This window comes from Myxocyprinus asiaticus, chromosome 50, assembly GCF_019703515.2.
Source record: "Myxocyprinus asiaticus isolate MX2 ecotype Aquarium Trade chromosome 50, UBuf_Myxa_2, whole genome shotgun sequence".
Taxonomy (NCBI): Eukaryota; Metazoa; Chordata; class Actinopteri; order Cypriniformes; family Catostomidae; genus Myxocyprinus; species Myxocyprinus asiaticus.
Window position 1 is genome coordinate 13,287,732 of NC_059393.1, and position 16,559 is coordinate 13,304,290.

General features: G+C 36.3%; 2 protein-coding genes across 2 annotated transcripts in view; both read left to right on the forward strand.

Moving 5' to 3' along the window:
* LOC127439318 (TLE family member 5-like) overlaps positions 1-7,547 on the forward strand; it is a 47,565-nt gene extending 40,018 nt beyond the window's left edge. Inside the window, exon 7 of the mRNA XM_051695594.1 lies at positions 1,000-7,547. Coding sequence (XP_051551554.1) covers positions 1,000-1,230 — 231 coding nt within the window. The 3' untranslated portion in view covers positions 1,231-7,547. The remainder of the gene's footprint in view (positions 1-999) is intronic.
* Positions 1-16,559, forward strand: part of LOC127439298 (C2 calcium-dependent domain-containing protein 4C-like) — a 416,605-nt gene that overhangs the window by 202,523 nt on the left and 197,523 nt on the right. The window lies entirely within an intron of this gene.

A 16,559-nucleotide genomic window follows, 5' to 3' on the forward strand; every position in this document is an offset into this window, starting at 1 on the left:
AAATGACGGCAAAACAGTTGTTGGACAGTCATAGTAAAAATAAAAATACCAGGAGTCATTAAACACAATAAATATTGAAATCTTATAATTATAATCAATAAAAAAAATCAGCCCCTGGGACATGGAATTGGCTGAAGTTGAAGAACCACCTGTATATGATGGCTCATTAATCACAACAGTTTGTATTAAGTTAACAAGTTATACTGACAAAATAATTACAATTATTTTAATTTATTAAAATAATTTTATGAATTAAATAATTTAAGCTAAATAAAAATAAATTAAAATTGCTTTGATTTTACCATGGGATGCTTTAAAGGTGCACTCAGTAACTTTTGTCTTTGTGTCATCTTGGACTTACACTGACACCTAGTGACTTGGATGCAGCATCATTTAAAATCAATAGTTTTCAGTTTCAGATGCCATTATAGAAATGTAGTATTCACAATCAGCCATTATTACTTGAAAGTGTCAAATAACAGGACGGTTACTGAGATTAAGCAAGTAGTGTTCAGCTTGTCATGTGATTCTAACATGGCACCCCCATGAGGGTGCCCCTAACCATGTAGAATAAAACAGCTTTTATAAGGTTACTGATATGAATGGAGTCTTCATTTTAATGAGTGGTCATGATTTCCTACATATATTGCAAAATTACAATTCATGTCTTTAGGAGTTAAACTTTTTTAATCAGGAAATAATTACTGAGTGCACCTTTAAGGCACAATGTAAAGGCTCATTAATAAACAGTTTAACTGATGTGTGGTCGTAGGTGAACATGTATGAGCTATTATATAACAGCTTTAAATGTGTCTCTTCCAGTCAAATATTAGAGACATTTACATGTACATTTACTTAGCAGATGTTTTTTCTCAAAGCAAATTACAAGTGAGAATAGCTGAAACAATTAATCCAAGATAAAACAATTAGTTTTATAATTACATAGAAAACAATCATCAAATTTAACGCAGTACAACACATTCTCTCTCCATTCTGTAGCAGCAGCTCCAGGCTCACCAGCTCTCCCAGCTGCAGGGACTGGCGCTGCCAATGACCCCTCTCCCCCTCGGCCTGAGCCAACCGGCCGGCCTTCCCACGGTCACCTCCAGCTCTGGCCTCTTTTCCCTCTCCAGCATCCTGGCCTCGCAGGCCCAAATGGCTAAGGAGGACAAGAGCACACGCGAGACTTCCGACAGCCACCGCGAGGAAGACGGAGACAAGTCTGACTAGATGCCCGCCATATCCGTTCTTTCATCCAGTCATCATCCAGAGCTCAACGTAGAGGCACATGTTCCTGATACTCACACCATTATATTCCTTTTTCTTTTCCTTCACTCTCTCCCTCCATCTTTCTATCCTTGTGCACTGCTACTGTCTGCAGATGCCTAACATCATTATTTCTTGTTCTTTCCACCAGCTTTATACATGTATTTATACACCACATTTTTATTGTTACGGATGCTTGATTTGATTTTATTTACACTCTTTCTTGCCTGCGTGTATGTATATATCTATATATATTGTATATTTCTTATGCTCGTAGTGGAAATGGTCTAGAAAATGGTGTACCTGTTAATGGACCAACGACCTTCCAGTAATAATAGTGTTAAAATCACCCTCCCTTTCTCTTTTTTTTCTCCCTCTCACTTGCTCCCTCTTAAAATCTTTCACCTTTTAAAGCTACAATCTACAATAACTGAGTCAGAAGCACTTTGGCCTAAGGCAGTTAACTCTAAAAGCAACATTGAATCAAAAAACGTAGCTGTGGCGTAATCCATTTAGAACTTAAAGGATTGTTGTGATTTTTCAAAGGCATGTCTGTTGTTGCGTTTCCTGTTGTAGAAGTTGCAGATCTATTCTACCTTAAACTGCAAAGTGGGTCACAATTGCGGCTTGAGAAAGCATTATGAGGGTGAACGTCACATGTCTAGGTCTTTTTTAACCCCAAGTCAAAAGGAAAAACTAAAATGTAACGTTTTTAGGACCATTAAGATTTTTTGCATTCTAGTATTATTTTCATGACAGTTAAAGACATTTTCCCCCACTTCTCATTACAGTAATGTAAAAAATATCTCTTACTGTAATGCGATTAAAATGAAAAACAATAATAATAAAGTATTTCTTGAAATACCTCTAATTTGAGCTGATTTTAATAGACTCATTTTATCACTATTTCTACTATAAAATAAATATTACTGTTTACAGGTTTTTATATTTTGCTTAAAGAAAATTTAGCCTTTTTGGACCATCAAGATTGTTTGCATTCCAACATCATTTTCAGGATAATTAAAGAAATTTTTCCCTTACCACTTTTTAATGTAATGCAAAAATATATCATTCTTATTACTGTAATACGAAAAAAATTGAATAAATAAATCGTAAATGAATATTGAATTGTAGTATTTGATGAACTGCCTTTAATTGAGCTGATTTAAATAGAATAATTTCATTACAGTAGTTTTACTGTAATACAGCAAATATAACTGTATTTACAGGAATTATTTTTTGCTGAATGGTCCTAAAAAGGATAATTTTCTTTTAGTTTTTTTGCATTGTGACATTATTTTCATGAAAATGTAGGACATTTCCCCCACTTTTCATTACTGTAATACAAAAAAACACACGTTATTACTGTCACATGAGGGAAAAAAATTATAATGAAAAATTATGTAAATACATCAATTTAGTGTTTGTTGTTCAGGGTTCCCACGGTCATGGAAAACCTGGAAATATCAGGGAATTTTAAAATTGTGATTTCCAGGCCTGGAAAAGTCATGGAAATTTATAAAATCTTCAAAGTCATTAAAAAATCTTGGGATTTTTTTTTTATTTTTATTTTTTTATAGAGTTAATCTATTTTAATTTAGTATGCTCTGTCCTAAAATATTTAATCAGGGTGTTACACTGCACTGGATTAAAAATACACGGTGAAGAGTTTAAAAAGTATCATGTTACTTAGAATACCTGACCCATGGCTCGACAATAAGGACTGCCTGATTGCCCGCACATTCCACAGTGCACGAAATTCCCAATTTTTTTGTTTTAACGTGTTGTTAAAAATTAGCAATCCACATATTGGAACACATGAAATCAACAGTTCATTTCTATAAGACTGTAAATCCATCTCTGTCCGTGCATTTCTCTCTCATCTCTCCATGCAGCGCAAGTAATGTTCCCACAGTAATAAAAGCGCAGTTTCTATCATTATTCCTGTTTAGAGATGAAGCGCTGAATAAAACCTAATAAACTTTGTTAAACCCCATTTATACATGTGGCTGGAAATCTGAGCTGCTCAGTATCTAAAATACAGTTAGGCCTATATATTTAGGTAATGTTTTTCAAAATGCAAACATTAATACGACAGGCATTTGATATGAATAGAAGCAAAATCACTACAGTTATCATTATATTCAGAGCTGTTCAGCTGCAGGGTGAAGATGACTATTTAAAATAGTCTGCTTCATATCTTTCTCATAACACCTGTTACACTTCTCGTTTCTGGATTGTAAAGATATTTTCTTTCTGTGCTTTGTGTATCAGTCAGTGTTGGTCTTGTTTGGGTTGTCTAATTTCAAGTTTATATCCACACTCTTAATTTACAGATTAGGCCTAATATCTACCTACTGTATATACTGGACACATCACAACCGATTTAGTATCATGGTCTCCTCTCTCAGGGATTCATATGTGTATAACATTCAGCCAATAATCAAATCTTTAACTCAGTGACTAAATCTTTGATCCTGATTTTGAAAACTACACAGAGCTTAAAAGTTGACAGCAAGACTAAACTAGTGACAGAAAACCCATCATTTGCTCCACAGAACTCTTCACTTAAAAACATACGTAAATGGCTGGACGGCTGAGGTTAATATGATGAATTAATGAATTTATATCTGTAAAGCACTGATATGGGGTTACATAAGGCGTAAATCATATCTTGCAAATCATAAATGTGATACAATTTTGGGGGAAATTGTCTTAAAAACGTAATTTTTTTTTTTTTTGGGTTCACACTTTATATTAGATGACCTTTAACTACTGTGTACTAACATTAAATACATACAAGACTATGTATTTATTGTGTAACTACATGTTGTTCGGCAAAATTCCCATATCTGGTGCTACTGAGGTTGAGGTATGGGTAGGTTTAGCAGTAAAGGTAGGGTTAGGATTAGGTGTTCGGGGTTAGAGTTAGGTTTTGTGGTAAGGGATGGGTTAGGGGTAAAGTTAACAAAGTAACTACAAATGTGATTAAATGCAACAACATGTATGTACATAATAAGTACATTGTATCAAATGGTTAAGTACATAGTAGTTAAGGACACCTAATATAAAGTGGTTCCCATTTTTTAAAGCCATGATGGTAAAAACAGCTATTTTTTGTCAGGGCAAGTAAAAATCCGAACCACTGGCCCAACCGGGTCAGTAGAAAAAATCCTTAGCGTTGAGCCCTGCCTGACCAATTAGAGACAACGATGTGCTGCTAATCCCTGCCCATTTAAGGATTCACACAATATGTTCGTATGGATTAAATTTAAAATGGAATGTTTTCAGTTGAACTTTTATAAAACAATGTTGTGGTTTATTTTTACAAATTTGCGATTATGTGATTTCGGTGCAATTTTCAGAATGAAAGGCTAAATGTTTTGGAATGGAAATTAGCTTTCAAGTCATGGAAAAGTCATGGAAATTCATTGGTTGAAAAGTGTGGGAACCCGGGTTGTTGGACTGCCTTTTATTTATGCTATTTGAATAGAATAATTTTATTACAGTATTTTTACTGTAATTTTACAGGAATGCTAAGTCCCCAAAAAATCCTCAAAAGTTAAACATCTTGACATGTGGTAATGAGAATTTGGGAGGAAAATGGTAATAAAATATTTGGCGCAGTGCAAACAATCTTAAGAGTCTTAAAAATGTCTTTATGTGAAAAATAATATATATACAGTACTGTGCAAAAGTTTTAGGCACTTGTGAAAAACTTTCAAAGTGAGGATTTCTTAAAAAAAAATAATGACATAAATAGTTTTCATTAATCAATTAACGTCATACAAAGTCCAGTAAACATAAAAAAAGCTAAATCAATATTCGGTGTGACCACCTTTGTCTTTAAAACAGCACCAATTCTCCTACTTACACCTGGACACAGTTTTTCTTGGTTGTTGGCAGATAGGATGTTCCAATTCACCACAGTTCTTCTATTTAGGCTGTCTCAGTTGCTTCTGTCTCTTTATGCAATCTCAGATGTTCAGTGGGGGGCTTTGTGGGGGTCATGACATCTGTTGCAGGGCTCCCTGTTCTTCTATTCTAATCTTTTCTATTTGCAAAAGTAATGTTTGGGAGTCTAACATTTATATATCCTATTGACACTAAAGCTGAAGATATAAATAACCATCTTAAGACAAATGCTTTTGTGAAACATCTTATATGCCTAAGACTTTTGCACAGTACTGTATATATAATTTTTTTAGGTTTTTTTGTTGTTGAAAAATGACCTGGACATCTTTTTGCTAGATTTACCCATGAATACTGTTGAAATGAAGCTTGCTAAAGAGAAAAAAATATATATATAAAGCCCTTCAACGTACTGTATCTATCTACCTGTTTGCCTGATTTCTAATGTGTTTGGAAGTGTTGGACTCTTGTGCTGTCTCAGACAGAGAGTATTAGACGAAGATGCTAGCTAACCTGCTCACCAAGTGAAAAGGGATGCCGTGTAAAATATATTATTTGTCTTTTTTTAACCAGTCATGTCGATTGTGTACATGGTTTTAAATCGTCATGTTTTTTAGTTTTTTTTTGCATTAGAAGGTATGTTGTAAGAGAAAAGTATTGCAAAAACATGTATTTGCGAAGAAGCACCTTTAAACATTTTTTCCCCCTTTATTTTTTACTTTTAGTAGCAGTACAGGAAGTATGTGAAAAGAGTAAAGATGTATAGCAAACACAAATATAATACTCCCATCAAAGAAAAAAGAAATCAAAGCAACTTACATTACCTGAAGTGGTCTAAAGGTAAAAGCTAAAAATGAAAAAGAATGCAAATATTTGATTAATCTCCAAGCAAGTTATGGTGTCAATGGTGTAATATGACATTTTACCAAGAGGGGGCAGTAAGCTCATAGCAAGTCCACACTAACACCCTCAGGGTCACTTTCAATTGAAGTTGTATCCTGTCCTGTGTCTGTTTGGTAATGTATTCTACAAAATTTCCACCATAAAGAATGATTCTAACATGTATTCAGTGAGAGCCACACAAGTTTGCATTCAAACAAGAAATGCATATTGAAGTGACCGCTAACCTGCTGATAAATCAGTAATCTAATAGATTTGTTTGCATTTTAATGACAAAGTACAAATCGCACTTTGTCTTCAGACAAAGTCCCAATAGTTGTCTCTGTCATCTTTGTTTTTTTATATTTCGGTTTAGTGAGGAAGAGATTTTAGACAAAACCCCTGAAACTCATTTCTGTGTAAATAGTTCATAAAACCATTCTTATGTAAATTGTAGAATTCAGAGTGATGCAACACATTACATAACAATGGTTTTCCATCCAATTCGTAAATTTAAATGTGATGTTACAATGTGCACTGGCGAAATTAAAAAAATGTGGATTTTTTATCAGTTAGTGAATGCCCCTCAAAATAGTGATTCAATCCACCACCTTCATAATGTAGAAACATGCAAACTATACCTGAACATCATTCATTAAATAATGCCTCCTAAACATGCCTTTAGCTTACGAGGATGGCACACAATTTTTCAGTTTAGAAAAGTCTAAATGACCAGCATTGTGGTAGTGCCAATGTGAAAAAACTGCTTTTAATTTCCTTTACATTTTTTTAATTGGGTCTTTTCATTGGAAAAATTGTGGCATGTCCTGTTTAATTTTACCATTGTATTTACAAGACAAAGTGCCAGATTTCATCCTACTGCACAACTTTATCAATGTGCATGAGTGTGGCTTGCTACATAGGGTCAAATTAATCTATTATCTTGCATTTTTGTTTTCTTTTTTCAGAAAGGGCAAAAATGGCACAAGTAAGTGGTCGCTACGTAGTTGTTTAGAGCTAAGATCCGATTGAGCCAAATGCATAGTGTTTTGTTATAAAGGTGGGCAGCAGGTGTTCTGTATGTATACGTTATACATAAACCTAAAGCTTTATGTGCAAATGGATGCTTTTGTGTCAATCTTGAATGATATGTCTGTGTTTTAGAGGTCTCTTAACTTGTGAGGCCCATCCTCTTTTCTTTCCAAACCCCTGAAAGCCATCATCTTCCCGAATTCATTGCTTGCCTTTTGCCATTTGTTTGAAAGCATTCTAAGCATTCTGTGCTTTATAAAAGTCTTTTGGTTGTTTGATTTTCAACTCCTAATTCTATGTATATTGTACAACATACAGTGTAAAAGTAATAGTGTTATAAAGTAGCTTCATTCCATATTAAAACAGACAAAGTACATAAACATTTACTATACATAAATGGAAATTTCTGCAGTAAGGAAATGCTTCTGGTGCCTTACAAATAAAATCAATCAAATCAATGCAGAGATGTTTTTGTTGTTATTGTAACTTGTGTGTGTGCCTACTGGCATAGGGATTTTAGAGGTCCAATGAAATTTGTCTGAGAATGTAGATAAGGGTGAGTTTGGCGTATTTGATCTTGCTTAATTTTGAGTGAATTTCAGTTAGTGACAGACCTATAAGTCAGCCGATATTAGGACTTTTTGATTTATTTTTTGGCATTGGCCGATAAATATCTCTGCTTATCATGAAATAATGGTTCTGTTTTCAAATATTTTAAGTGAATTTATAGTAAATATTGATTTATTCCAAACCATTTTTTGCATACATCTCTAATTTCAGTTAACGACAGACCAATATATCGGCCGATATTTGGACTTTCTGAAAACATTTTGTTTTTGCTATTGGGCTATAACCATGTCTGCTTTTCTACCAAGAATCTTGTCATTGAATAATGATTCTGTTTTCAAGTATTTTAAGTGAAATTTGGGGAAATGCTTATTTAATTCCAAATATTTATTTGCGTACATCTCTTATTTTGGTTGATGGCAGACCAATATATATATCGGCCGATATTTGGGCTTTTTGACATTTTTTGGCATTGGCCGAAAACCATGTCGCTTTTCTACAAACAGCCTTATCATTGAATATTGACTCAGTTTTCAAATATTTTGAGTGAAGTTTCAGTTAATTCCAACCATTTTTCACGTACATTTCTTATTTCAGTTAAAGACAGACCAAAACAGTGGCCATTATTTTGCAATTTGCTGTTAACCATTTCCACTTTTCTACCAACAGCCTTGAATATGAATCATTTTTCTGTTTTCAAATATTAAGTTAATTTTGAGTAAATGTTAGTTAAATTCCCACCATTTTTCACGTACATATCATTTGTTAGCAGATGTATCAGTTACTGCCCACCTGGTTTATGGATATCATCATCAGACATTGAAAAACTTGAATTAGTCGACTGCTTATTTCTACACTTCATTTAAGTGTCATGAATACTCAACATGAAACTGCAATCACAACACATTGTTTGCAATACGTTATTATTACAATTTACTTCCATAGTGTTTATACAGAGACAAAAATGTAGGGTGGGAATTAATCAGGAATTTATTGCAGGTGATTGAAGAGAAGAGGTTGAAAAATAAGAGGTCTTTGTGACGTCAGCCAAAAAGTGCAGTTTTTGTACTAGTTTTAATACATTTTATGAAAGATTACGACAAACATTTTTTAAAATGTAGACTGATAGTGCACAAAGTAAAACCAGGAATGTGTTTTTAGAAAGTAAATGGGGTACATTTTGAGTTTCATGTTGCATTTAATATTTAGTGTCCAACAAACTGATTACATCACTCGATTTGTTAAAATTTTTCATAATGGAACATCAAATGCGTGATTATATCATTCCTCAGGTTTAATGAAAATGTGGTTTGGTTTAATGCTTCAAACTGTCATTTTATGATTTTAAAGGAGTTAATTGAGTTATAGGTCTTCATCGCTGACCACAAAAGTGACAGTTTCTGGCGACTCCACTAGGTGGAGCATTTAACGTGAACCCCTCTGGAATTCGGTAATTGAAAAATTACAGTCTTTGATTACATTTCTCTATGAAGTTTCCTTTTCATTTACTGTAATACAATTTGATGGCTTTTCATCCCATTAGGAATCATGTTCCATGTTTATTTTGGAAATAGGATAATTTATTTCTTTGAGCTTGCTTTGCCAATAATGAATGTATTCTTCTTGGGTCCTGTTTTGTATTTGTTTTAATTTTGCCTGCCTGAATTGAATTACATTAATAAATTTAACTGGTGTTTGTCCACTAAATACTGTAAAGGGTCACTCTCTGGGTGTGCTGCTCTGTGTATAAATGCACAGTGATGATGATTTTCTGGGGAAGAGTCTAATAGGTGGAACCAGAATTTACTGGCTCTCTTTTGTCTGTCAAGAGAGGGAACCTGCCCAGTTCTGCCCGACAGCCCAGGTTAGAAGCACATCTTTGAACTCCCAGGATATATTTACAAAATTCAAGGTGGAAGATTTCTGCTGGACTTTTGTCCCATGTCTCGTAATTCAGTTTATATTTGGGGCCCCAGATTTCACTGCCATACAAAAGGATGGGTTTGATGATGCTGTCAAAGATTTTCAGCCACAATCTAATAGGGAGGTTAAATTTAAATAGTGATTTTATTATGCTATAATATGCTCGCCGAGCCTTGTCTGTTAGGTCTTTTACTGCTAGGTCAAATTGTCCAGAAGCCGAAATTGTCAGACTGTATCTTCTCTTTTTGTTATACAGTTGATATTCTAAGGTACTTCATTTAATAAAGTATATTTCATAACATGATTGGGTCAGGAATCATGTATTCTTATTTCTGGTAAAAAAAAAAATCAATAAAAAAAAATCACATATTTGGATTCAAATTAAAAAGGAACTCATTTGTACAGATGAGGATACTTACCTGTGTGCCACCTAAATCCCCCCACATGAGACACCCTATTATAATGAGAACTTCTTTACATTACAATCTGAGTTCATTCAGTTTCAGTCTAATGGCTCAGTCCTGAGAATGGGGGATCTGAATGCAAGAACTGGAAAGGAACCAGATTATAATAGTTCAGTTGGTGATAAGTACATTATTAACAACACAAATATATATATCAAATAAACATTCCACTAAACCACGTCAGAACTATGACAAAACAATAAACTGAAATGGAAAACAAGTTCTGCAGTTTTGTAAAAGCTTGGGTCTCAATATAGCTAACGGCAGAACAAAGGGTGATTCTCTGGGTAGATTTACCTTCTGCTCTTCTTTAATTAGTAGCACAGTAGACTACGCCATCGCAGATCTAGACCAAAACAAGATCTACTACTATAGATTGATGCCACAACTACCTCTCTCAGACCACTGACACATAGTTATTAGTCTGAACAAGTCAGCCAGTCTTCTACCATCTTCAAATCAGAAGTCTAAACTATATCCCCTCCCAACCAGATTCTTCTGGAGAAAAGACAGTCCGGCCCAGTATGAAGCTGAACACCACAGCACTCAGGTTGAGAACAATGTAGATGCGTTTCTCCTATCCACATTTGGAAAAGATGAGAAAAGCATTAATTTGGCAACAAAACCATTAACTAAATTATTTTTCACTGTTGCCAGCAAATCATTGAAAAAATCAAACTGAACAGGAGAAAACAGGAAATCCCTAAAGCGGACTGGTTTGAGAAAGAATGTCAAATGTTAAGATAAGAACTACTGTTATCAAATAAAAAACACAGAGACCCCGCAAATCAACTAACACGTGCCATCCACCAACAAACTCTTAAAAGATACAAATCACTACTAAAAAGCAAAAGAGCCGAACATATGACAACAAAGCTCAACAAAATAGAAGAAGCAATTAATCCAAATTAATTCTGGGAATTATGGAACAACTTAAATAAGTCCAAAAAAAAAAAAAGAACAAATTCCTATATGTGACCTAAATACCTGGACAGAACATTTTGAAATCCTTTATACGCAAAATGAACAAAACCCCATCCAAAAAAACTCTGCCCTCCCAACTACATAACCTGGAATGTACAATAAAGGGTCAATTAAATCATTTGGGCACCCCCATTTCAATGAAGGAACTCACTGAAAAGATCAAATCCCTCAAAAATAAAAAAAAGTCTAGTGGATCAGATGGAATATGCAATGAGATGTTGAAACATAGCAGCCCAAATAAGAGAGAGGCCATTCTCAAATTATTTAATTTGCTTTTAAAGTCAGTATACTTTCCTGAGAATTGGAAAGAAAATCAAATTACCCCAATCTTCAAACAAGGTGACAAATGTAACCCAAACAACTACAGGGGCATTACAGTGAGCAGCAACCTTGGCAAACTATTCTGTTGCATTATAAATGACAGATTAACCCAATATCTCTAAGAACACAAGATTTTACATACTGTAATTGCCAAATTGGATTCATGTCAAAACAGAGAAAAACTGATCATATCTACACACTGCACAGTGTGTATTTTTGTATAAACAAACAAAGCAGGGGAAGATATGTGGTTGTTTCATTGATTTTAGAAAGGCATTTAATTAGGTTTGGCATAACGGGCTTTTCCTAAAACTGATTCAGAGTGGAATAGGAGGAAAGGTTTATGATTTAATAAAGGACATGTACAAAGACAACAAATGCTGCATTAAAAATAAATAACAGAAGAAGTGAATATTTCAGCCAGAATAAGGGAGTCTGTCAAGGCTACAGCCTAAGTCCAACTTTATTTAATATTTAAATAAATGAATTGGCTAAAATGCTTCAAATCTCATCTAGCCCTGGACTCAGTCTAATGGACAGAGAAATCAAATGTCTTCTGTACGCAGATGACCTGCTGCTTTTGTCACCTATTGAAGAGGGATTACGTGAAAGACTCTCAATTCTAGAAAATTACTGCAGTAGCTGGGCATTACCAATCAACATGGACTAGTCTAAAGTGATGATTTTTTAAAAGAAAAAGTTGTCTTGAGGACAAAAATATATTTTTACACTTGGGGCGAACAAATCTTAGTCATTTTTCTAGTTTTAATTAAATAGAAAAATAAATATGAATATGCTTAACTAAAATTAAGCTGTTGCTAATCAACCTAATACATTTTCACATAAAAGTTTCAGCATATTTTTTTTTTATCTGGCTGAGGTCACTTGTGCCTGCAATACCTCTTCTGTCACGGTCCTGTCACTCTGTCAGTCTGGGTTTTTGTCTAACAGGACCGTGGCATCATCGTCCCATGTCTGTCTTGTGTTTCGTTGTCTGTCTTTGTGTGAGCGCACAGTTTCGGTTGTATTCCCTGCCGTGCGCTCTTCGGTCTGTCTTGTTTCATGTCGGGAGCACGGTGTCTGGATCCTGACTTCCTGTCTGCTTCGGTTTCAGTCTGTGTCAGAATCTGGACATTCGTGCTCCATGTCTGTCTGTTACTGACTTGGGTACATCGCACTTATGTCATCTTGACAGCATGCACTCGCGTCAATAGTTTGTCTGTCTCTCGTGAACACGTGTGCGTCTTGCGCTTGTGTTGCGCGCCCGGGTTGCGAGATGTCTTCGTGGTGTGCTGGGGTTCGGTCACCTCGATCTAAGGTGTCGGGTGTGTGTGTGGCCGAACTCTTGCACAGGTGTCCTGTCTTGTTTTTGTCGCCTGTTGCGTGCATCGTGTGGCATTTGCATTGCGATGTACGCTCAGGTTTCGTTTAATGTGATAGTCACATCGCTTTGTTTGGCGTTGCCATGCATTCTCTCATCTTGTTTGTCGGTTGGCATGGACATATATTGCCTTATTGTCTTGCCGATGTGCGCTCATGCCATTGGGGTGTTTTGTTGTCTTGTGAGAGCATGTGGCTTTGTTTTGTTTCTGTATCGCCACGTGTTTCTCTGTCTTACGTCATACCCTGCCTCCTTGTTTGCTTATTATTAGTTATTTTGCCTCATCTGTCCCCTGTTAACCCGTTTGATTTCTCTCCCTATTTTAGTCTCCTTGTGTTTGCTGTCCAGTGCCAGTTCGTCTTGTTTTCAGTCTTGTGTGTTCCAGTCGGTCTTGTTTGTTGGTCTTGTTCATGTCGGCCCTGTTTATCGGCCCTGTTCCTGTTCGGTCCGGTTGGTCCTGATTCCCCGTTACACTCTGCCCCAGCCCTGGATTATTTGTTGTTTATGTTTGTTTTCCCCCTTGTGGTAGTTTTGGTTTGTTTTTGATTCATTTTTGTATTTAAATAAATTCCTTGTTTTTTGAATCTCTGCATTTGGTCCTGAGCCTCTGTCATTCTCTGCATTCCTGACATCTTCCTGTCACAACAGCAGTGTAGCTTTCTGTCTGTCTGCCGGCATGCTATCTCACCCTCTCCTCACAGTCAGGGGGTGTTCTCAGAGCTTTTCAGTGTTACATCTTTGATTGTTTTAGCAAATATTCTCATGCCCTCTCGATGAATGTGGAGATGGTCACATAGATGCTCATGAGTGATGTGCTGATGATTTGCTATGTGTACATTCAGCATGAGTGCACACACATCAGTTATCTCTGCATTAATGGCATTGATGATGTTTTGTGGAACATCTCTGCGAGGCAGCAGTGTAGACATGATGACTCTGGCACTGGGGTAGATTCCTCTAGCTGAATTTGCCACGTTGATGAGAGCTTTGGTGACATCCACTCTTCTGGTGCTGAGGTCGTTTGTCCCAGTGTGCAGTATGATGTGTGATGATGTTCCCAAAACATCCTCTCTCAGCAGCTTCAAAGCAGAAAGAGAGGTGGGACACCAGAGTTTCCTCACAGTTCTCCCGGGAAACAGTCATCTCTGGTCCAGGTGGTTGCCGTTGGAGTCACAGATGATGATGATGTTGTGTTGCCTCTTCTGTTCTCTGTTGGATGTTGTTGTGACCTCTGGATGTCTCTGTCTGGTGCTGTCTTCTTGAATTTCTGAGAAGCTTGAGAGACCTGAGGGGTTGCAGGGGATGGGATGGTGTGTTTGTGTGTTTTCACACTGCTGGTGTTGTGGTTGTGACGTGTTCAGAATCAGAATCAGAATCAGAATGAGCTTTATTGCTAAGTATGCTTACACACACAAGGAATTTGTCTTGGTGACAGGAGCGTCCAGTACACAAAAATACAAAAACAGCAACAAGACTTTAAAAAATAATTAAAATTGAATAAAAAATAGATAAATATTGAAAAGAAAAAAGTATATATAGAATACACAATAGACTATATATATATATATATATATATATATATATATATATATATATATATATACACAGTTGTGCTCCTTGAAACAACCACACCGTCTTTTTCCAGAGCAGCCTGTAATTCTCCTGAGGTTACCTGTGGGTTTTTCTTTGTATCCTGAACAATTCTTCTGGCAGTTGTGGCTGGAATCTTTCTTGGTCTCTCAGACCTTGGCTTAGTATCAAGAGATCCCCGAATTTTCCACTTCTTAATAAGTGATTGAACAGTACTGACCGCCATTTTCAAGGCTTTGGATATCTTTTTATATCCTTTTCCATCTCTATAAATTTCCATTACCTTGTTACGCAGGTCTTTTTACAGTTCTTTTCTGCTCCCCATGGCTCAGTATCTAGCCTGCTCAGTGCATCAAAGTGAGAGCTAACAAACTCATTGACTACTTATACACAGACACTAAAATGCAATTTAAAAAGCTACAGGTGTGGGAAATTAACCTTTAATTGGCATTTAAACCTGTGTGTGTCACCTTGTGTGTCTGTAACAAGGCCAAACATTCAAGGGTGTGTAAACTTTTGATCAGGGTGATTTGGGTGATTTCTGTTATCGTTATGATTTAAAAAATAGCCACTCAACTATGTGATAATAAATGGCTTCATATGACCACTATCCTTAAATAAAAGACAGTTTTTTTCACAAATTTCTGTCAGGGTATGCAAAATTTTGAGCACATATATATATATATATATATATATATGCATATATACACACACACATACATACACATACACATATACATATATATACATACACACACACACACACATATATATAAAAAGTGTATATATATATATATATATAGTTGTGCTCAAAAGTTTGCATACCCTGGCAGAAATTGTGAAATTTGGCATTTGTATTTTATTTAAAGATAGTGATCATATAAAGCCATTTATCATCACAGTTGTTTGGCTCCTTTTTAAATCATAATGATAACAGAAATCACCCAAATGGCCCTGATCAAAAATTTACATACCCTTGAATGTTTGGCCTTGTTACAGACACACAAGGTGACACACAGGTTTAAATAGCAATTAAAGGTTAATTTCCCACATCTGTGGCTTTTTAAATTGCAATTAGTGTCTGTGTATAAATAGCCAATGAGTTTGTTAGCTTTCACATGGATGCACTGAGCAGGCTAGATACTGAGCCGTGGGGAGCAGAAAAGAACTGTCAAAAGACCTGCGTAACAAGGTAATGGAACTTTATAAAGATAGAAAAAGATATAAAAATATATCCAAAGCCTTGAAAATGCCAGTCAGTACTGTTCAATCACTTATTAAGAAGTGGAACATTCGGGGATCTCTTGATACCAAGCCAAGGTCAGGTAGACCAAGAAAGATTTCAGCCACAACTGCCAGAAGAATTGTTGGGCATATTGTTACCGAGCTTTTTTGTGGCATTGGCTTCTTTCCGGCAACTCGACCATGCAGCTCATTTTTGTTCAAGTATCATTGTATTGTACTCCTTGAAACAACCACACCTGACGGTTCTGGTGCTCAGAGCTCTGAAGCGTCGGCCGGAAGGCAACAGTTCAAAAAGGTAGTGGGCAGGGTGAGTGTGGTCCAGAGTGATTTTTCCAGCCTTTTTCCTCACTCTGAAAGTGTATAATACTTGAAGGGAGGGCAGGGGGAAACCAATAGTCCTCTCAGGAGTCCGAACTGTCCTTTGTAGTCTTCTGATATCCGATTTCGTAGCTGAACCAAACCAGACAGTTATAGAAGTGCAGAGGACAGACTCAATGACTGCTGAGTAGAACTGTATCAGCAGCGCCTGTAGCAGGTTGAACTTCCTCAACTGGCGAAGGAAGTACAACCTCTGCTGGGCCTTTTTTGCAATGGAGTCAATGTGGGTCTCCCACTTCAGGTCCTGTGAGATGGTAGTGCCCAGGAACTCGTAAGTGGCATGAACAATTCTTAAGTTGTTCATTGCTTGTGTGTAGCTGTTGTCTCATCTCCTCCAGTTGTTTCTCCAGCATGTTGCTGTGTTGATCTCTCTTGACCAACTCCTCTCGCAGCTCCTGGTTGTTCCCCTCCAGCTGTCTGACAGCAGAGCAGAGCTGATGAAGTTGTTGTAAGCTGAGATGGCTGGTCTGGTTTTGGAGCTGGCAGAGGCTGTTGGTAGTTTCCTCTTTAAACAGGAAGTAGTCCTGCTCCAGATCAGTGAATTTGTCTTTCAAGGCCTTGATCTTTGGAGATGCAGGAGAGACAGGGTGTCTTTGTGCTACAGGGGTGCTCGAGCT